Source organism: Larus michahellis, chromosome 12 (assembly GCF_964199755.1).
Source record: "Larus michahellis chromosome 12, bLarMic1.1, whole genome shotgun sequence".
In the NCBI taxonomy this organism is placed as follows: domain Eukaryota; kingdom Metazoa; phylum Chordata; class Aves; order Charadriiformes; family Laridae; genus Larus; species Larus michahellis.
This window is the reverse complement of record NC_133907.1, coordinates 647,895-670,069: the sequence shown is the minus strand read 5'-3', so window position 1 is coordinate 670,069 and position 22,175 is coordinate 647,895. Positions and strand designations below refer to the sequence as shown.

At 38.4% G+C, this 22,175-nt stretch overlaps 1 protein-coding gene across 7 annotated transcripts; it reads right to left on the bottom strand.

The window, feature by feature from the left end:
- Positions 1-1,902: 1,902 nt before the first annotated feature.
- Positions 1,903-22,148, bottom strand: RAB22A (RAB22A, member RAS oncogene family). Of its 7 annotated transcripts, none has more exons than XM_074605734.1 (9): positions 22,010-22,148; positions 21,317-21,598; positions 20,122-20,201; positions 16,455-16,536; positions 12,729-12,800; positions 12,510-12,616; positions 10,536-10,645; positions 9,859-9,893; positions 1,903-9,134 (listed from the first exon to the last, which is right to left on the bottom strand). In XM_074605734.1, the coding sequence occupies exons 2-9, from the start codon at positions 21,383-21,385 to the stop codon at positions 9,057-9,059; spliced, it is 633 nt and encodes a 210-aa protein (XP_074461835.1). In that variant the 5' UTR covers positions 21,386-21,598; positions 22,010-22,148; the 3' UTR covers positions 1,903-9,056. The 7 variants fall into 7 exon arrangements, with proteins under 7 accessions (XP_074461835.1, XP_074461837.1, XP_074461841.1 ...); XM_074605736.1 differs by lacking the exon at positions 9,859-9,893 and having other exon boundaries at positions 1,903-7,308; positions 9,004-9,134; XM_074605740.1 differs by lacking the exon at positions 21,317-21,598 and adding an exon at positions 17,079-19,372 and having other exon boundaries at positions 22,010-22,024.
- Between the last annotated feature and the right edge of the window lie 27 nt (positions 22,149-22,175).

The window sequence follows — 22,175 nt, the reverse complement described above, 5'->3', positions numbered from 1 at the left end:
ACTTACACTTTGGAGTAGAGCTCTCTTTGGCAGATACTTTGGAGAGGTTATCTTCTTTCACATAATCTCTTAGGTTTTATTTTTATAAACAGCTAGACATTCTCAGCCCGGTAAGTAGTAGAAAAGATGAGCTTCATACATATCTGCGAGTTAATTGGAAACTAACAGTGAGGAATAAGACAGAGGAAACTATATACAACATACAGTCGTACATAGTAAAAACCCCTAAAGTAAACAACTGTTCAGTGTTGCTGCCCAGACCTTTCCAAGTTCTAGTTTTCCTGACAGTAGTGCAAAGGACACCCGTAAGCATTCGATGATCCACATCCTAAAGGGTTTGCCAAGTTACAGCATCTTCCTGCAAGTGGCTGCTCTGAACTTACCTGCTTGGATGCGAAGGACTCACCCACATTTTCATTCAGGCTGAAGTTTTTATAAAGCACAGCATAGTTTAAGTTGAAAATTTCTGAAGTCTAACAAATGTAGGTTGTCATGTTTTTATTGTAGGTAAATAAGGTGCGTACATTTAATATTGTGCAGATCAGATTCATTGAAATGGGCATGCACGAAGGCCACGTGGAACACTACATCCTTACCGATTACACAAACCAACCCTCACTTTATTAACAATTCAGCCATGACAAGACTAGAAGGCAACGTGTTGCCAAAGCGGATTTTTGGTGAACAGGAGAAAACAGGGATGAACACTACAGGAAAACTCTGAGGAGCATCTGTAAGCTTTGTATTGGGACAATTTTAAAGAACGCTTTCATCCATTACAAAACTGTTACCTTAAAAGCTATGAAAGACTTGATCCAAGTAAAACATTATCTCATATTGCATGTCCACATATTGGGTGGTTTGCATTTAGTTATCTAGATTCCCTATGCAAACACATGTAAATTTATTTTTCTCTCTATTCTAGCACATTTCTTGCAGTTACTGTTCTTTTGCTCTCTCCGATGCACATTCATACCGCCTTACACAAACATACCTGACACTCCAAAAGCAGTTTACACACATCTAAGCAGATAACTTAAAACCAGCAGGTACTGGACAGTAAGTCATTCCAGGTCTCTGTTAAAAAGACAACAGTATGTGTTTTCTGCACATAAACTGTAGCCAGTTGCTTAGTAGAAACTCGCACCCAACATTTGCAGGTGAAATAGCACTATCAGAAACAGGACACCTTTTTTTGCTTATTTATGCTTTTGAAGGCTGCTATTAACTGAACACGTTAGACTTGCATCACACATTGCAACAAGAAAACTACATCTTTTAAGCGTCACATAAGACAACTGTAGCCACCTCCCTATTTTTGTGCCCTCCATGACCACCAAAGCAGTGGTTTAAACAAAGCAAGCTGCCAACCGGCTGGCTTTATTCACGGATAAGAAAGGATCCGGATCCCTTCCCAGCATGACAGGACCCCCCAACACTGTGCAGATATTAAAAGCACTTTACAGTTTTGATTGACAGAAACCTGGCCTCAGCAGTCAAGAATTTCACGTTTCATGCAGTCTAAGCGAAAAGCAACGTATTAAATAACCTGACCCTGGTGGAATCTCTCAGGCCTCGCGCTGGCTGACGAGCCATGTGTGCCCTGCAGCTCCTCAGACACCGTGCTGCAGAGGAAGGAAGCGTTGCACAAAAGCTGCATTCTTTCTGCTCTTTTCCCCCATCCCTCCTTTGTGCAAGTCCCTCTTCTGCCTTCGCCTGTGCATACGTCAACCAGGAAAGAGCTACAGCTCCTGAATGACCCGTACTCAGTACTTCTGGAAAACAGCTACTCGAATCATCTTTGATTCACTTCTGCTTACATTCCTCTTCTATAATTCTATTACTCTAGAGACTATTTTTTAAAATGTTAAGAATTTTGGAACCATTTATAAACAAAGCCAGCACATTTATAAACAAAGCTTTTTTATTAATAAAATGTTTACACCTTTTTTTTTTTTGCACAATACATCAGACCGGTAGTGATTTAGCCATGGTATTACACTATAAAAGTTTATTATGAATGCTTAAGCTGAAAAGGCTGTTTACATTATGCCAAAATCAACATTTCTTTATTTGCATTCTATGCACTATATGGGAGTATAACAATTCAAACAAAAAGGAGAGAACAAAAGCCTGGTTTTCCTCATTAGCATCTACAAACCAACAATACAGACAAACCTGTACACGCTCTCAGGACCAGCCCAAGAGAAGACTAAAAAAAGTCTCAAAACATTCATAAGCTTGGGAACTCATCACTACAGTATTTCATCACGAGTAATCTGCCTACATGTCATGCAGTGAAGCAATGGTTGTATATTTGTGCAGTTTACAGTGCTGCAAATGCTCTGTAACTTTGAGCGGCTTAAGTTTTAGTAAGAGATACTACAGTAAGAAGGCACAGACCTTTCAACCTTTGCAACAGGTTAACCTGATCCTATAATGAAAAGGCAGAACGTTCTTAAGAGGGACAAGAATTGCTGATACAAAGGTTAACCTTCATGCTTAATTTTACAGGCAAACATTTATTACACTGCAAGAGCTATATGCGTATCAGGTTATTTCTGTGTCCTGAATACACAAATGCAAAGTTTCTTGTTTAGAAGAAGTGTTCAGAATGATTTTTTTTTCTTCATTATACTGGGGGGGGTGGGGAGGGGGGAACAAGGGGGAAGATTGCCGGGAAGTCTTAAGTGTCCTCCAGCTACAGAAATGCGATCCATTTCTGTGTCTTAAATCAATTCACTGTGTCACAATTTCCATGTTGGATACACAGTATTCAGAAATAGGAAGTACAAAAAAGGAAGTTAAAATAAGAAGTGCTTACATCGTGTTACCAGAGCCTTACAGTGATTTGCTCCCGCAGGTGAATCGCTTTCAGCCTTCGTTATGTGGTACACTACAGCAGTGGTACATGTCTCAGCTGCTGTTTTCATAATAGTTTCAGAAGGCTGTACTAATGAATTACCATTTTGTTTACAAATATTTGCCATTGTGGCAGATACTTCTAGAACCCTTAAGAGGAAAAAGAGACTCGCCACCTATTCTTAGCTAAATCCCGTAAGGAAACAAAGAACAAATTGTCAAGAAAACATAATGGATTTAATAGAAAATACATACTGTAACATGAGCAAAAGTGAGGCAAGATCGTAGCAGTGCATCTATCTAGGTGCCAGAGTTACAGCACACCCCAGTGCAACAGCTGGATGGAGTATCACACTCGCACAGATGAGGAGCATGACAGGAAGAGTGGTCTGTATCCTTCAACATTTGAAAAAGAAGTAGCAGTTGGTTTGTTCAATAATACATACATGAAAACATCAACAGAAATGAAGCAAAGAAAAGCCCAGCCTCCTTAACAGACGAGTACCTTTACAAAGATGATTAGCTCCTTGGATAAAATTCATTGTTAGTGTTTAAGTAAAAATTTAAGAACCCAAACTTGCAGGATGATGATGATGTGAAAAGCAAAATTGTTTCTTCTAAGACGACTTTATTCTAGAATGAGAGCAGTTTCAGCAAATGCTGTCCCAATTTTTAGGGAGACAAATCATCTTACTGCCTTGATTTTCCATGTAAAATAGGAAGCACCAAATAACTCTAAGCCTCTAGAACTTTTCTAAGTATTTCTAAATAGCTGTTTATAGCATGTACGCTCTGACAACACTATGTTAAAAATTATGGGTTGGGTGGGGGGAAATGGGAGGGGGAAGGAGGAAAATGCTGCACCTAGGTTCATTTTGACGTATCAGAGACTAAGGCCATCAGTAAGTACTCCTGGCTTTCAGGACAGTCGTATATCCCTTGAAAGATGTGTTATCTGTGGTACTTTATAGATAAAGCTTGGTAATGCTCGTTTGATTTTTCCAAATCAAGCATTTTTGATTCTAGCTGACCAAGAAAGGGTTTGCATTCAAATTTTTGAGACCTCCAAAATATCAGAAAGGATTTTTCAGAAAAAAAAATTGGTGTCAGAAGGCCTAATAATTTTAGGGAAATATGTTTGGGCACCTGAATTCTTGTATGAGAAGCAAAGATGGTGTGGCTTCAAGCCCATTTCTTTTGACAAGCCAGAGCCATACAACTCTGAAAAGGACAGCTGACATGACTTTTTTTGGTACTAGAACCTGTATATTTATCTTAGACTGGCAATTCACACCAACATCTTATTCCTGTAAGTCTTCTGTCACCTATTGGTCTATTACTAGGAACGTGATCTGAACATGACATTTTAACAGTTTTCTTTAGAGAATTTTGTGCAGATTTTTTAGAAGCTTAATTCCAAGCACACAATTCTCCTGCTTCAAGTAACTCTTTTCTGGCATACAGACAGTCTCAGGTCACTGTAAAACGACTTCCTGCTAAAAAAGTTAAGAAAGTTTGTCCTTCTCTCTTGTCCATGAACAGAAAAGCCTCTTTTTTTTAGAGGTTTAAAGCGTTTAAGAAAGATACATGAAGCTTTTCAGAAAATGAATAGGCAGTGTAGAAGTTTAAGTCAGTGAATTACTCAGGCTCTCCTTGTGTTTGAGATGTTTTTTTTTCTTCTTCTACGTAGCTACCATGCTTGTAAGTGAGGTTCACTACAGGATGTCTAGCTACACAGTTCAGACAGCTCCTGTCCTGTACATCATCAAGATTGCTGACACCGCACACCACAAATAGACTACACCATCCTTAATAAACACCAAAGGCTGTTTCACAAGAAAGTAATTCAAACACCACTGCTAAAGATTCCTATTCCAACTAATACTCAATATGTTACACTGGAAATTAACACTAATGTTAAAGAATAATTTAGGATTAACATTGTAACAAAAATCTCGCTGAGTCCAACTTTTAAACCACTTGTGATATTCAGCCTGAATTATTTTTTGATAATTAAAATGAAGCTTTAACCATGAATGGAGACAGCTCCCAATGAATCCCACACCTCTCAACCAGGTTGAAAGATTAAGACTTCCAAATTAGTAATTAGGCATTGTCTCCTCTCCTCTTCCTCTCTTCCCAAGCACGTAAATAACCATTCTTGAGCAGGCTGGTAACATTAAATTGGTATTAGGCACACCAATGCATCAAAGACTCAAGTCTACATAAAATGCCCCTCTGAACTATTAACTGTCTGATCCTGTAGCACTTAAAGGAAGGGTCTCGCTGATGTCAGTGGGGATTTGAAGTGCAATCATTTGGCTTGTTGCAACATGGATCTAATAACATAAAGTCTTCACCTCCTTGGTAACAGCAGAAGTTGTTAGAATTGCCTTAGAACTTTTCAAAGCACCTAGAACAACTTTCAGTAATTTGACCACTAGATGCTTCTGTTATTAAATATAAGCTTCTGGATTTCAACTACTTAGGCACTTAGTATGCCCGTTTTCAGCATGTATATAAAATATACTACAAAACTACCTACAGCACGGATCAAGAGCCTGACTCAACAAGTCAGTTGAGAGACTTGTAATTTAGAGGGCAGGATGAAGACACCTCCAAAACTTGGGGAACACATTTCAGTTGCTCCAAAGCTTAAAAACTAAACATTTATCGAATTATATTTTTGCACAAATTTGTAACTTTTGTGGGAAAGAACTGGTGTTGTTTAGAAGTTGAAATAGTCATATTTTTTTCAGTTAAAAAATGCTCTGGATCAACGACATGACAGGCACCTCCTTACATTTTTACATATATGATACTTTACCCTTCCAAACTTGTTTGGCAGCAATTAATTCCCTGTGAGAGTATCTGACAGTCTAGTCTCTATGGTGAGCTCCATTCATTAAACAGAAAGGTATAGCAGAATAAAACTTCAGTCCTAAGCTTTTTTAACAACAGAAAAAAGTTATTAAAAATTTAGCTGGAATGGTTGATAATCAGCACTCCAAACACTCAAAGGCTGATGTATCTCCAAATAGAGAAGCTATGTTAGGACAAAATATAATCGATTTCAGCAAGCCTAGTGCAAGATGAAAGCAGATGGCCTAACAAATTAATACAGAAGAAACCACTTTTCTCCAACAATAATGAAACACTGAACATGTGCATCTCATCCAGGGAAGACTGTATTCCGGCTTTCAGCTAGGGCCAACTGATCAATAAACAGTTATCTTGGCTCAAAAGAATTTACATCAACTGTCTGTCATTTTAAATAGGCATGTGTTAAAAAGCAGCCGCATGTCAGCGTTTGTAGTTTGGACAATCTGAAACACTGGCTATTTCCATGTTTTCATTAACTGCAGTAATTCAAGGTCAGACCTGCAAAAAGGATATGAAGTTTGCTGGCATTCCACTCAGATTGGGAACAAAATAAAAGGAGTCTCAGGCATTAAGACTTAGCTACATTTGAGAAGGGCCAGATTGTTTCTACTTCTTTAGTGTTTTGGGGTGGGGTTTTTTTGTTCGTTTGTTTTCAAAGTCTACTTTTGATGTATAACAAAGAAGTGAGGACAGATCAGAAAGCAGTTCATAAAAATTTGCTAAGATGTATGGATCTCTCCCCTGAGTGGAGAACACTACAACAACCGCAATACTAGCCTAGCTCTCAGTCTTGCCTAGTCCACTATTTTCTTCTCAAGTCAATAAATTTTGGATAAATACTATTAAATCATTTTCATTATTTCACTGAAAAAAAAAAACCAAACAGATTTAAACTCCATTTTTACCACATGGTAACAGGCAATAACAATAATTTAGAAAGTCTGAAATTCCTTTTTCTACTAATCTATCTGAAATATATTCCCAGTATCTGAGACTTCCCTTCTCCTACTACGATCTTTCCCAGTTCAAGAATGTCCAGATTTATTACTAACCAACTTTAATAACAGCGGTATTTTTCTGTCTGACACCTGGTATCTTGGTATAGAATAGACTTCTGAAGCACTGTGACCACAAAATGTTTTAAAAACCTAGTTGAATTAGATAACCACACAATTTGTTTTTAAAAAATTTGCTGGGAGTAAGAACTGAGATATTTCAGAGAAATTAGGGATTTCCATGACTACCACTGTGAAAGTTCTATGTTTAATTGTTAACCTGCTTTTTCATAATTAAAGATGTTGCCAAGAGCAAGCTTACTCTGCTCTTTCTTTATTAAGTACATTTCTATCAAGCATTTTGTAGGAGTACTAAAGTTTTCTGTTCATGATTTACTTGCTTTTGAGTGACAGAAAACAATATATCCTACATCAGGCTGAACACCAAACACATATCTGTCTCTACTGTGAGATGCCATGAGGACCAATGTTTCAACGGGGCTTCAAACAGCCTTCGGTTGATGAAGATTTACTTCTTGGGCTCTCTATAAGCATGTAGCCTCTACAACTGTGGCAAAGAAAGCATAATCGAGAACGCAACGTAAGTAAAAGGCATGATAAGAATGTAGTCACCAAATTTCATTAAAACGTACGGGCCCATTCAAAAAATCTCACTGCTCCAGAACAGCTCTACAAGAATTTTCACGAATATAAACTAATCTGAAGTACAAGTCCTTCCATTTCTTACAAACGTTTCCACATTTCCTTCAAAGAAAATACTTGAGATGATAGAAAACCAGATTAAAAACAAATAAGCATCATCAACATGACCTAATTTTGATACTACAGCTAAACAGCGTATTTTAGTATATATTCAAGTCTATTGAGCTCTTTTTCTTCAAAAGTATAGAGTTTCTCCCTAGTGCTGGTAGGAAACAAAGTAAAAATAAATAAAAAAGCACAAATGTGTATGGTCAACCTATAGTTTAATCGAAAGCATAGTAAAACGAATACAGAATAAGCTAAACACTGATTTGCTAAAAACCCTCACGGATGAAAAAGCCCAGGAGCCAAGAGGTAACGATCTACGTTACCACGTCTTAAAGTTACTTCCTATTTGTGTTTTTGTGCCCAAAACGGGAAAGACTGGGTTCACCGCAGATGAAAACTTATTCAGCAGACAGACCTCGCCAACAGCATTCTCTATTGGCCCTTTCAAATGTGGTAGAAAATGAAAGAATTTCAGTCTGCCTCTGGATGAACTCACAGTGACAATACCTAAAACACAGGAAAAAACCTGATGGACGTTCCCCAAGAGTTTATCCATAGGTGTGGAATGGAAGGAGTGTATAAGATTGCATTATTTTTTACTGTTTTTACATAATTTATAATATTTTAAACACTTGTCTCATAAATATAATATGAACACTTTACACGTGCCAAGCGATTAAAAGGTTTCCTCAAAAACTTTTAGGTCTTACCAGAACCACTGACAGCATCTGTTTACAGCATTTGTTTTTAGTCAGTAACCACTTAATTTAGTCAGAACTACAACTAGGTTTTCTTCAACCAACACCTTAATATTAAAAAACTTGTAGGAACAAAAAGACGTGTATAAGCTTATCAGTTTGCCTTAAAATGATTAAAGTCAGCATGAGAAAAAGATTGTCTGTGGTTTAATATCTGTTGTTTGTGTCCCCACCCCCGGCGCATATTATCTTTAAATAAAAAGTGCAAATGGGATTTGGGGACTGGATGGACTGATTTGCCTATTATTTGTCTTCAGTTGCTTATTCTGTAGCCACCTCATATCAACTGTCCCATCACATACTTTGGATTAGCTACAATTAAATTTAAAATAAGGCTCACTGAAGAAAAGTAAGAAATGACATCTAACTTCCAGACTCCTCCCACCCCTAAAGTCCCACAAAAGTGCTCATTTCCCTTTTTACAAAAAAAAAAAAACAAACTAAAATCTTGATTACAAAACTATTAAACAGTTCAGCTCTACCATCCATATAGTCACCTTCCTTTCAAGCAAGGCCAAAAAAGTGATGATGGATTCCCTTTGAAAGCAAGAGATACTACACTTTTTGTAAGTAAACAGGCTGACATTCCGATTGCAGTCTCTTCTGCGAGTGTACAGATGTCAGATGAAATGGTCCATTTTTGTGGGACCTCGGGTGTATGAACACCAGCAGATAAAGATCTAAGACTGATAATATAAACCCAACGTGAACTATTAACTTCCAAGACCACCTACTGTATAAACAAGTCTGATTTTCTAAGGGATCAGTCAACAGCAGCTGCGCTTTGTCACCGATGGCTGTCTTCTAAGTTTGAAGCCCTTACCACTAGACGGGGGGTTGGTGTCAGTTGACGGAATTCTGCGACCTACAAGGAGGCAGGAAAAGAGATTATAGCAAACACTATACTTGAAACTAATTCTAAGCATTCGGTGTACGATTTGTGTATAAAAATGTGTCTTCAATTAGTCATACATCATTAACGATGACATTCCTGCGTAACAGAAGGATGGCAGTTAACAGTCTATACTATGTCTGTACGAGGAAGGGTTCCACAAAGACTAGAGGCAGTTTTACAGTTTTAAGCTAATTTTGTTGCATTTACACTTTGGGCTAATCTAGACTTGGACAGCTAAACTATAAAAGCACCCAGAGAATATACTCTGCAGGAGGCAGTACCAGCTGGAATATCTTCATTGAGAACTACCATCTTGGTATGTATTTCCACAGCAGATCACCTGCATTCGGCTTAGCACATAAGTGCTCATAAAGATAGCTGCTTCAGTCATCTAATCAGTCTTTAAAATTGACTGTTCCTGGTTGAGTATTCTTTTCTGAGGAGGATTTATGATTTTTTTCCTATAGTTTATTCACGATCAATTTTAGACAGCAACTATTAAGTCAGTAAATCAAGGAAGCTAATCTACAACACGTACGTTTTATATCAGCTTCAATATATTCAACTGCTTATAAGGACATATTTTTTTTCCCCTTAAGTCCAATGTTTCTGTGGTTATCCAAAGCTAAGCGGCAGTGCGCAGACGTACAAATGGATTGCTGTTTGTCCTCTTTTCACAACCAGGCTGACATACCTGCACATTGCTGCTGCTGCTGCCTGAAACATATCCTGCAAATAACATCGCATGGAATTCACTCTGGAATACTGTCAGCTTTTCATTCACACAAAAAAATGACACTGTTGTCCCCACCATGAATGAGACAGAAAAGCTTTGCAATTTAATGAAAAAAACCCCAAAGTATCACAAAAATACTTGTACAAAATCTACACACAATCATTGCTATTTCCCATGCAGTAAAATCTGGCATTTACAAATTCTTTTTTTTTTTTTGAAACTGCACTGTTTTAGAATAAGTACAAACACTAAGAGTGAGAACTTAATTCCTTTTCTCATCTGTATGAAGTCTGGATCTTCCTCACGCCATTTCCTTTCCCTTCCATAACACTGGAAGTACCAATTGAAACATTCAATAACAAATACAGTAAGATGACACTGACTTCTGACATGAGTGCCCTGCTTGCTATTTATCCAGCAGCATCACACAAGGCTTAAAATCTCTAGAAGGAATACTTAGAGGTTGTTAGATGACCAAAAATTATACAGCTTATTTTGCAGTTTGTATTCATGTCTGATTGTAACAAATTTAAGTCAGTACATTCTCACCTACATATCACAAAAACTAATACAGTAATCAAATTTCTACTTGACCATCCTTCAGAAGAAAACATATTAACTGTTTAAATACTTACTAATTTCTATAAAGAGTTCATTAATGTTTATTGCATTTTTCGCACTTGTCTCTACAAATATTGCATGAATGGAATCTGCATAGTCTTTAGCATCTTTTTCCATGACTTCTCTGGAAAAACAAAGCAAAAAAACCCCAAACTGTGAGTGCAAAAAAAAAACCCCAAACCAACACATTATTCAAAATCTTAAGGGATATATTAAGCTTTTAAGTGTCTCATTAAATGAGTATTTTGTATTTTACCTGTTTGGGATCTCACTGCTCCCTCATCCTGAAGCTGATGCTCATTCTTTACTCTACACTGTGTCCCTGTCTTGAGGTATGAGCATCACTGCAGCACAGTCATAAACTAAAGGAGGCGTTAATCCATCTGACAACATTAGTGTGGAGTTTGTTTCTTGAGTGCTCTAAGTGTAGGTCTGCAATCAATCTTTAGGGGGTGCTTTAATCTTCACACAAACAACAGTTTTAGATGTACTGAAAAGATACTAAAGCATTAGTTCCACTAATCCAGTGGATTTCCTACAGCTGTTTACAAAACCAAGTATCTCACAACACTGCACCAATCATCAGTATAGCGTTTACTTTACAGGAAGCATGAAGACGTAGCTATAAACGGGAACATATTTAGACTGAGCACACAACAACAGAGGCAAGAGGTGGAAAAGTTATTCTGCACCCTTAAGTAGGCAAGCCGATAATGAAGTATGTTCCCTTAAACAACATCAAAAGAACCAAACCCCAATGGCTGGAGAGAGGACTGGGCTATACTTTGTATCACTTTACATATAATTTCTAGAAAACACAGGCTACTTTCAGTAACAAGGGACTTAGAATATCAAAAGCAGAGTTTGCATCAGTGATTCAAATACTGCCTCTGACTAAAGTAGAAGGAATCTTGCTCATTAGCTTGAATAGCAATGTTTATATAACTTATGATGCCACCGAAGCACCAAGAAATAAGCGCGTGAGACTCAATACTACATACCTTATATTTGTCTTCAGGTAATTTTATGCCATATTTCCTCCAAGAGACATGCTACTTCCAACAAATGTTATTAGGGCTCACTAGATAACTGCTATATATTAACGATTTGTAAAACTACACTAGAGCTGACTGCAGTGGTTCTTAAAACACGTAACCATCTGTCTCCTTTGAGACACCAGCTGCGGTACCTTTTCCAATGAAATCTAAAAACAAGAAGTTTGCCTGCACTTTCTTTCTGCATTTTGTCTTATTTAACCAGGACATCAATAAAAAAGGACTTCTTTTGTTTTTAGTACATGCCTTCTTGAAAGTTTAGCTGTTCGTAAAGTTTCTCAAGAACTTTTCTCGCTCCCTGCAACTATTTCAGCCACAGCCAATTCCACCCCAATATTTAAGCAGGGAAGGAAGGCCCCTGAACAAGCAAGTCAGAAAAACCTACACAATGCTTTCCAACAGGCTTGATGTTTTTCCTAACAAAATGAGGTGCTACAAACTGACAGGAGTACTTCTTATAAAGTGAGGTAAACAGCTTGTATTACACTGTAGTTTCACAGGCAGTTCAGGCTTGTGTAACTTGGCACTGCCACCAGAAAAGGTAATCCTGTCTCCCTGTAAACTGCTCATTCCTAACCCTGCCATCCCACCTCTGTCATGCCAGCAAGCGATCATGGTGAGAAAGATAAATACACTCGGACCAGTTTTCCTTTTTCTAAATGGTTAGTTTTAATCTGGATCCATTTTACAGCCTGATTTACTGCCCAGTCACACACGTGCTCGCACCAACACAGGGGAGGAAGTGGGTAACACTGTCAAAGGGCTGACTAACCAAATCTTCTGACAGTAGGAACAGCTCAGACCCCTTGTGAAACTACAGTGCTAATGCAAAACAGCTTAAATGGCTCTGTACCTTTCACCTGCTCTGAAATCTTAAAATATTTAGCACTATGAGCCTAAGTGAAAGCCTCATAACTGTCAACTGTTATTTACCTTACGTCATTAAGATCACACTTATTTCCTGCAATAGCTACAACAATGTTTGGAGGTCCATGCTGTCGAAGCTCTTTAACCCAGTTCTTTAACGTTGAGAATGTTTCCTGATGTGGAAAAAAAACCAAAACAAAACAGAAGGAATTAAGAGTCAGAATTGGCCCATGACACAAAAAAACCCCAGAAATTGTAATGCTGGGTCAAGACCAAATTTCTTACCTCTTTTGTGATGTCATATACTATAATGGCTGCTGCTGACCCTCTGTAATACATTGGGGCTAAAGCACGAAACTGAAAGACAGACACCATGCATTATGAATCTGATTTTCCACTGACCTCCACGATTTCCTTATTATTATTGAAGAAAGTGAAAACTAGCTTTAAAGTTCACATTAGTGGAAAACTTTTCTTCACAATTACAGAGAGGCTGTGCAGCAGAATACATAAACTTCCATGAAAGTATTGTTTTACAAAGGCAAACCAACAAATCGTTTGGTGATCAGCAGCACACCTACTGCAAAAAGCAGGAAGCCAAACTTCACCGTATTTCGACTAGATTACAATCTCTCATTTAAAAGACTGTAGATTATATACAGTCACAAACCCTCAGAATATATGCTCAACTTTAAACACCGAGCAAAGGAAAAATAGGAAAAATTGAACTTGCTTCTTCCTTTTTAAGACACTCGTGTTTTTGGACAAAAAGTAATTTCAAGAAAACTAGCATATATTACTGCTGACCTGAAATGTTCAGAAGTCAGTATCAACCTTTAGCCCCACGCATCAGTCATAGCACTCTTAAATGCTAGAAATGTTGGCTGCTTCATAAACTAACTTATGGCTGTAGGAATTTCACTTAAGTTTTTCCTCAAAAGTTAGAAGCATGTTTAAAACTAAGAACTGCAAAAATCCACAACTACATGACCTGTTGCAAACAGAGTTTAAGGAACATGCTAGATAGTAAAAGGCTACAGTAATTTTATTGTCATTTTCAGAATCAAGTCTGCAGCAGGCATATTTGGTTGGTAGTGCATTTGCAGGGTATAAACCAGGCCTGTACCTTTCTATGCAGTGTGTTATGAATCCAGGACTGAAAAAAGTGATAGAGCACTATTAAAATACCAATCAAGTATTCTCAAAAACAGCGTGATGTTCTGCCAATTTAAAAAGAACCAGACAACTAATCTAGCAACCAAAACTCTCAGTCAAAGCACAGAGTAAACTGCATGTAAGCATGTGATTTAGAGCTTTTTGTGCATCTTATTACTCGGGGTAAAAATCATGAATAGAATAGTTTTTCATAAAGGCTTATATGGTTCTAATAAAATACCTATTTCCTTTTGCTTAGTACAGTTCAATTGAGAACAATACTATAAATCATAGAAATCTTGCTATAAAGCAGAATTCCAGACATTTACATTTGGCTCTCAAATTCTGTTTTGAAAACAGGATTTTATACACAAAGTTCAGAATATAAAAATGTTTAATACTGGGAAAGGAAAACATGGGCAGGCATTCAGTTCACGTTGGGACATAATCCCTCTCTTCCTCCTAAGTACTAAGATGTAAAGGGAAACCTATTTGGTAAACCACCACTTGGACTGGTTGCAACCTGGCTTTTTGATTATTTGAGTATTTACATTGGGAATAAACCAACTTTCACTTGCTGATTCTGTATTACCCTCATTTCCTGCCGGCTAACACTTAGATACTTTTTTCCACCTAAGAGCAGTCAGCAGATAAAATACATTAACAAAACAGATGTTACCAGAAACACTGAATTTTCCTTTTGCTATTTTCCCAAAGACTTCAGCTTGCCCTCCAGCCTCCAATTTGTGTTTTGACAGAATTATTAAGATGACATAATGTAATTATCCAGAGAAACCGTCAAAACTGTTAGGTAAGAAGGAAAAAATCCTAACTGCTGTAGGTAATCTCCTATCAACTTTACCCAGTGTAGAAGAAATGAGAGAAGAAATAAGGTGGGTATGTAGGGAAAAGAGCTGTGAGAAGTGAAATAGTGCACGCTTCCACCTTTGGAGTGAAGCTAGCCAGCCACTCCCTGAAGCCATTTAGAACAAGGGCTTACCCAGGGCAGTGTAGAACTATTCGCTGCTGGGCTTTGGAAGTAGAAAATAGCAAATGCTCCTCAAGAAGCCAGGACTACAAATTCTGTACATTACGCATCATAGCTCATCAGAGACATTTCAGTTTCAAGAATGGTGTAGACATTTTTGGTATTCCAGAACACCATGGAGTGCATTCCTTCCGTAATTCATCGTCCGATGTGCTGTATGACCAGAAAACTCTGCTACAGATACAGGGCAAGGCAGGTATACAGACCATTTATGACTAGCAGTAATTGACAGTCCTGTTCTGTTTTGGAGAAAGAAACATCTATAAAAATACTGACATCATTTCAAAGTAAATATCCTTGCTCCCCTTTCACTGGTTTCCTCGGATATACTGGGGCCTCACAGTGACACTCTCAGGTGTGGAACATAAGCTTCACAGGTATCACAGCTTTTGGGTCAGAGCCTAGGTAAGATACCTTTCCTTTTTTTATTTCAGGAAAGATATCATGCAACTTGTACAGAAGAAATTTAAAGAGGTATCACTCAAAGCCTAAAACCAGAAAGACAAGGAACATGCTAGTAGTGTACAGGGATGCTTCCTCAGATTGTAGCGTCCTGAAAGCAAATTACAGCGTTCTCCCATTGCTTGCAAACACAGTTAAAGTGAACAGGATGGAATGCTAATATGTAATGGATGTTTCCTGCCAAGTTGTGGCGGGCATGTTTATAAAATTTTCCATTTAAGAGTACTAGCCTCTCAAAATTCATACTATACCTCTCAGACAACTCACATTCCAGCATTAACATTTCAGAATGGGCTAGGATGGTCACTTAAGACAAACTATTTACAGCAAGTCCTAAAGTAATAACCCAACCCGATCAAACTGACTCTTATTGGGGACAGCTCTGGTGTCTACCTTTGTTACAGTTACTTCACATCCTAAATAAACTCATCATGAGTAATTGACAGTTTCCAGTAGCTAACAGTCAAGAAACTGCAAGAATAAGCACTATTAATACAGCTACTATAACTTCTACCACTGTTACTAGTAATCCGTAAACAAGATAGTTAAATAGCAAAGTCTTCCTTTTAAATTCTAAGTAAAAAGAATGCACATTAACTGTGATTTCATTTGACTAGTCATTCTCTTGAAAGCTTTTGTTGCCTCCCCTCAGAACTACGCAAGCTGCAGAGATCAGAACCCTAAACTACCAAATTAAAATTTAAATTTCAAAATGAATTCTTGACATAGCTTCTAACACTATCAGATTTGAGGAATAAAACTTTACAAAATAATAAAAAAATCAGTTATCAACCCATAACATCATTTGAAACGCTGCTTTTGAACACCTAAACCCACATTCTACTCACATTAATAACCTTAACACTGAAGCTAACAGAACGTGTTAGCAGTTGTGTACTTTTCCAGAATCAGGGTCTTTCTTGTACTATGAAACATGATCATTCATTTCACTTGGATTCTGCTGTTGCCAGTTGCACTGCCTGAAAATACTGCAGTTGAATGTTTAAAACTCAACTATAGAAACGGTACTAGAAACAGCTGCTGGCTTCCCCCCCTCCGCCTTGTTTTCTTTTGAAGTGGCACTCCCTTTCAGTGCATCTAAACCCCGTCTTCTGTTTTATAAGCTCCTCTTCTTAGGTAATCATCTTTAACTTTGTACTTTAACCACAATAACAATGAAAAATAAAAACATATTTACAGCACCCGTATCTGATAGAAACCTGCACAGAAACAAACCTTCTAACAGATATTCATAAAACCAATCACATTGTGACTTTCAGGAGTGGGGTTGAAAAGCAACCCAAACTCTAGCCAGAACTATCACCACAGACAGTGATTCTACTTACCCGCTCCTGTCCAGCTGTATCCCAAATTAGGAATTTATGTAGCTCATTTTGATACTGTACAGTCTTGGTCATAAATGAGGCTCTGGAAAAAAATTACAGCTTATGCTTTTCAGAATATAAATACGTTCTTAGAACATTACTACCGTGAATTTGTGAAAAGGTTTACATTCCAATAGAAGTGCTTTCCCCTCCCCAAAACTGATGAAGATTTTCATACGTAAAGGCTGAAATTAATGAAGCAAAGGGCCTCAAAGGATGACATTTTCTTTCAGAGGATGAAATGCAACTAACAAAACAGAAGGAACGTGAATGAAAATTATAAGCTTTTATTGTTCATAAGCTTTTGATAAAAATAAAGGATGTATGACCAAAAAAATCAGAAAGATCAGCTTTTTTATCAACATTCTTCCTAAGTGTAGGAATCATCACAGCAAATTACTTAAGTGTATACCAGAAACTTCAAGAAGGAGAGAGATCAAATCCTTTCCCTTTGAAACAGCTTTTTCTATCTCTGCACTAGCATTGAGATAAATTCTGGTCAGTCCATACTTGGAAATAAAATATAGGAGAGTCATATCACTATTGGTAGGTGTTAAGAGGACAGAGAAATCAATAATGACTAACTTCCTTGTTGTCTGCACTCCGTACAGCTCCCAAATCCTGTCTGTCATTATATACTTCAGTCTGCAGAAGCTCTTGCACTTCCAGAAGACAAAACCAAAATCTCTTCCTATGCTCCAGCCGTCCCCTCAACTTCTAGGTGTTTCACAGGAAGATACTGAAAAACATCGTAAAGTACTTCTACACTTTACTTGATCTGCCTTAGATGAATCAGTGTATTTCCAACAAGAACAGGAATTCAGAGACCTAATCTTTTACAAGATGGAGTTCTTTGCTATATCTATTACCTGTAGGCACATTTTTTTACTAGAAAGCCACACACTGAATTCAAATCCTTGTAGAACAGGAAATATAGACGCCATAATTATTTTAAGCATATGAGAGCCTATGTTATGATCTTGAACATCTTTTGTATGCTTAATTCTTGTCACCTGAAAATACTGCAGACTTGTTCTACTCCCAGTTTCGGACAGGGTGCAGGATAGGATCCTGGAGGTGGCCTGTACAGCAGCTTCTTACAGTACACTAAGCTTGCGGTAGATTCAAAGTCAGAGAACAAGAGACTTTCAGCATGATCAACAACGTTAAATACCAGAGACCAAGACTCTGAACTTCCGTTTATCTCAGGTATTAAGTACCACCAGGGCATAGATTTTTAATGACGTCCACAACACTTTTGTAGTTAATATAACTGGACATGTTTGGACATGCTTCAATGTTATAGGAGAACAAAACAGCTATCTACACTTAAAATAAAGAAAGGGAGCAATTACACAATGCTTTCCACTGTAAGGAAGTAACATTCTTCCCATTCCTTAAACTCAGATGGTTTGCCAAATAGTGCATCAATCTCCAAAGTGGATTACTCTTTTAAGAAGCCAAATATAAGGTTGCAGCATCCCTAAAAAGAAAGAGTCTAACTGCAATGCATTTCAACACAGTTAACTAGATGATGTATTTTAGCAATGAGTTGCGGAAAATGAAGTGATAGGAGTATCTGTTGCAAAGCACAGCAAAGACTTCCGCTTCCTTAAGACTGCTGCAAATTAAGCACCCATTCTGAATTCGCTAGCCAATATGGAAACAATTTCCTAAAACATAGATTCTCACTGCAAATTTATCTTATTTGGCTCTATAAACCAAAATATTCCTGTACAGTCAGTTTGAACTGAACAGCTGTGTTGCTCTAATTCACTGACAACAGAGGTAGCTGACAATAAATGCTACTTGAAATTCTTTGACAAGTGGAAGTATTCATTGTGAAATACATCAATTAAAAAAAAAAACAACAAACAACCAACAACCACAAATGAACAAACAGCTTGAAGACAAACCAATTTTTGGGTCAACAAAAGCCTCCAAACTAGAACTATCCTCAAGGTTTTCTAGTAAGAAAACAGGCATTATCCGTATTGAATTTCCTAGTTGCTTCTCCCAGCCAAGCAAACACTATAACTACATGAACAAGATGCACCTGAAAGTTTTATACTCATTCATAATTCCTTTTTGATGCTATAATAGAAGACTAGATATTCTGGGGTACCCAGAGATATATGCTGGTCAGGCAAAGCAGAATTTTCCTCTCAGGATGCTGAATTCTGACAGGGTTTCTACAGCTGCCCATATCTGAGCCTGGATGATGAACATTGATGACAACAAAGTATGATTGCTCAGGTAATTCCAAGACGAATGGAAACAGGACAGGAAACCTAAGATTGTAAGATTGTATCTCATGAACTCAAAAGCCCAGGAGTAAACGTAGAAACGTTCTCAGCTTTTGTTTTGTAAGAAGCTCAAAACTCCTCTCTAGGTCTGAACTTTCTATACAATTTGAAGTTAAATGTTTAAGACAGCCAGCTCCCCTACTTAAGCAAACAGAGTATGATTACTGTTTACACATCACTTTTGTAGTCCTCCAAAAAAGAACCTCTACTGTAGCTAATTTGACAGTAACTAAGAAGGTCCAACCCTTGAACATCTAAGAAAATTACTTAGCCATCTGTCTTAGAGGCTACCTTTGTTAACAGGGAAATTAAAATAAAAGCATACTTCCTGCAGAATATCTTGCAATGTGATACCAGTATTTACACTCAGAAGAAAGATGTGGGGAGCGTAAGGGGGAGGAGAGAGAGATATCATGGGTGCCAAGTTTTTTTTAGAAGGACAGGATGAGACACATCTTTATCAGCAGGATCTTTTCTGGTCAAAGCTGTAGTAGAGCCTGTGTGACACCTGAGACAGGAAGTTGCATTGACACCCCACAGACACTTCTCAGCATCAAGTGAAGTCGTGTCCTCCTGCAAGTAAGGAATTACTTCTGAGCAAAGCAGCCCGTAAGACTCCTGCACAGTGAGAAGGACATAGAATGAAATAAAAAGATCCAACCACTCCAAAAATTCCTGATGCTCCCCCTTCCTTCTACCCATCTGAAGATTTGAGCTCAATAACATTGCTACTCTGAGGGTCAACTTTCAGATATCCTTAGCTGTGAGACCAACTGCACTAACAATTTCATCAGTTACTTATGAGTGTGCGTATTGCATATGGATGTATAACATTAGAACTAATTCATGAAGAGGACTACAACCTGAATTAGTACGTTTACTACCTTCAAAAACCTAGGAAACTTGTTATTGTACTGGACTCTTAAAAAAAAACTTAAAAAAATAATCATGTAGCTGCACATCAATTAGACTTTGAAATTTAAGGGTAGTACATGAGAAAAGCAGGTTGTTCCTTTAACAGGAGCATCTATAGTGTAATTTATTCATAACCCAGGACTCCTAGCAGCATTTTGTTAACTTGGATTAACAATACAAAATGGGTCCAGATCTTACATGCGAAAGTGGAACCTGCCGGAATGTAGAATATACATATACGCTAATGGGTCCTATATACTAATTAAAGCTACAGTCATGTTTATTCCCACATTTAGCTGCCTCACGTGGAGAATCCTCAAGCAATCTATTCAGGAGGTACAAATATATATTAATACAATTTGGTTTTATTCTTGAATAAGTCATGTTTACTTTATTTAGCTTCTTACCCTATTGTTGGGTTGATGTTGGGATCAAAGCTATCTTCTACAAATCTCCACACAATACTTGATTTGCCCACACCAGTGTCCTAAAGAAAGAAAAGAAACAGTTGAGAGAGACATGAGTTACTATAAACAGATGATCTTTTTTGTCCTCAAATCTTGCAGTACACTGTGCATGAATAACATGTTCCCGCAGAGAATCATAGAGAAGTTAGATTCTGAAATACATCCGGTGTTATATTTATTTAGTAGAAAAATGGAAGGTCTGTGGTAAGTTACAGTTTTTCTAAACAAAATTGTTAAGATGTTTTTATGAAGGACTGTAAAAATCTGCATTCGTGATTATTATCAGTTATTCCAAGTTCCCCCCCCCCCCCTTAGGCTATGCACAAATTGCATTTGGACGGATGTAGGGAAAGACCGTCTACCATTTTAGTAAAATATACAGCAACTGAGTATGGTACTCCATCTTTGCAAGCCAATGGGGCACATTACATTATACAAGCGTGACACATGCATTTCAGCCTCTGACTAACGCTGTCCCACCCTGCTTAATGAAAGACTTGAAATTTCTTCTGTGACACACCTGGAACACGTTTCTAATGCAACTCAATAGAGCTATAAATGGTTAAAGAGGAAACGTAACATGAAAATTCTGGGTCATGTATTTGCATCACTGACTCCACAGTTTAAAAAAAAAAAGATTTATGGAAGACATATTTTGGAATGTAGTAACAACAAACTACTAGCAGTAAAACTATTCTCAATAGCAGCTGGACATTCTAAATAGTCATTTAATTAGGGCAGGTAAAGACAAACTTCTTGCTTTGTATCTCCAGAGTCATTAAAATTTCAAGGAAAAAAACCTGAGGAGCCGCTTCATTGAAAATGAAGTTTTACACCATTCATGCATTTTCTTGAATCTTCTGAATATCGTAGTAAATTTGGGTACAGTATGTATGTTTGTGTTTAGCTTTTTCAAGCTGTTTTCCTCTCAAGGAAAAGCGTATTATCTCCATTCTGTATTTTATAGCGCTTGCAGTCTCAATAAGCAAAGCAAATCCTAAAAAGAGAAACACAGATGCAGCTCATGGCTCCAGGAGTTCAAGGACCAGCTGTCCTGGGTGCTTATTCTCCTGCTCTTACATGATGAAGAAAGGTTTCTCAGGTCAGGTGAACGCAAACAGCAGCTAGTAGTTACCCCAAATGCCTTCATAACACGAAGGGCACAGAAACAGATAACCTCCCCTCTGAAGGGCGATGCGGCCATTTGGAAGGAGAACACGGTTCCGGGGTCACGCTGCAGGACGCGGACACGCTGGAGACGCCACCTCTTCACCCCGTGGCGCTCCTGTGGAACCCCCAGGCCAGGCCAGGCCAACACGCAGCTTCAGAGCCTTCATTTTTTTTAAGGTTCTACTTCTGTTTGCTTGATGTCTTCTTCTTCTTCTACCACCTGCAACACTTCGGGCACTTTCAAAGCCTACATATATTATTTTTAAAAAAAAAGTTCAGGCCCCTCCCCTTCTCCTGAGAGTTTGATTTCAGGTGCTGTTACTTATTTATTTATTTTGTGAGCTCGAAGCCCAAAACGGCTTGCGAGAAGGAGGGAACCATACACTGGATGTTCGCGCTTCCTCTCTTTCCTTTTTTTAAAAAAAAAGACCGAAAAAAGAGGAGCGGTGTTTACCCCAGGAAGACGCCTGCTCCGCGCAGGGGAAGGCCCCTCCGGCCGCCCGGTCGCCTCAGGGGCCGCCCTCACCCTCTGCCCAGCGAGGGGAGCCCCATACTGGGACCCCTCCGGGGCTTCCACCACCACAACGAGCCTTCCGCGCCGGCCCCTCAGCAGCCTCCCGCCCGCGGCCCCGCGGAGGACCGGCCACACTGCACTTACCCCCAGAAGGCAAACTTTCAGCTCCCTCAGAGCCATGGCCAGGCCGGCTGCGCCTTTAGAGAGCGCCTGACACGCAGCGCAGAACGACCATAGCCCTTCTCGAGGCAGGCGAGCGGCCGAGGCCTGCGGGGCAGCCCCCACCTCCCCGCGCCGCGGTTACCAGCAC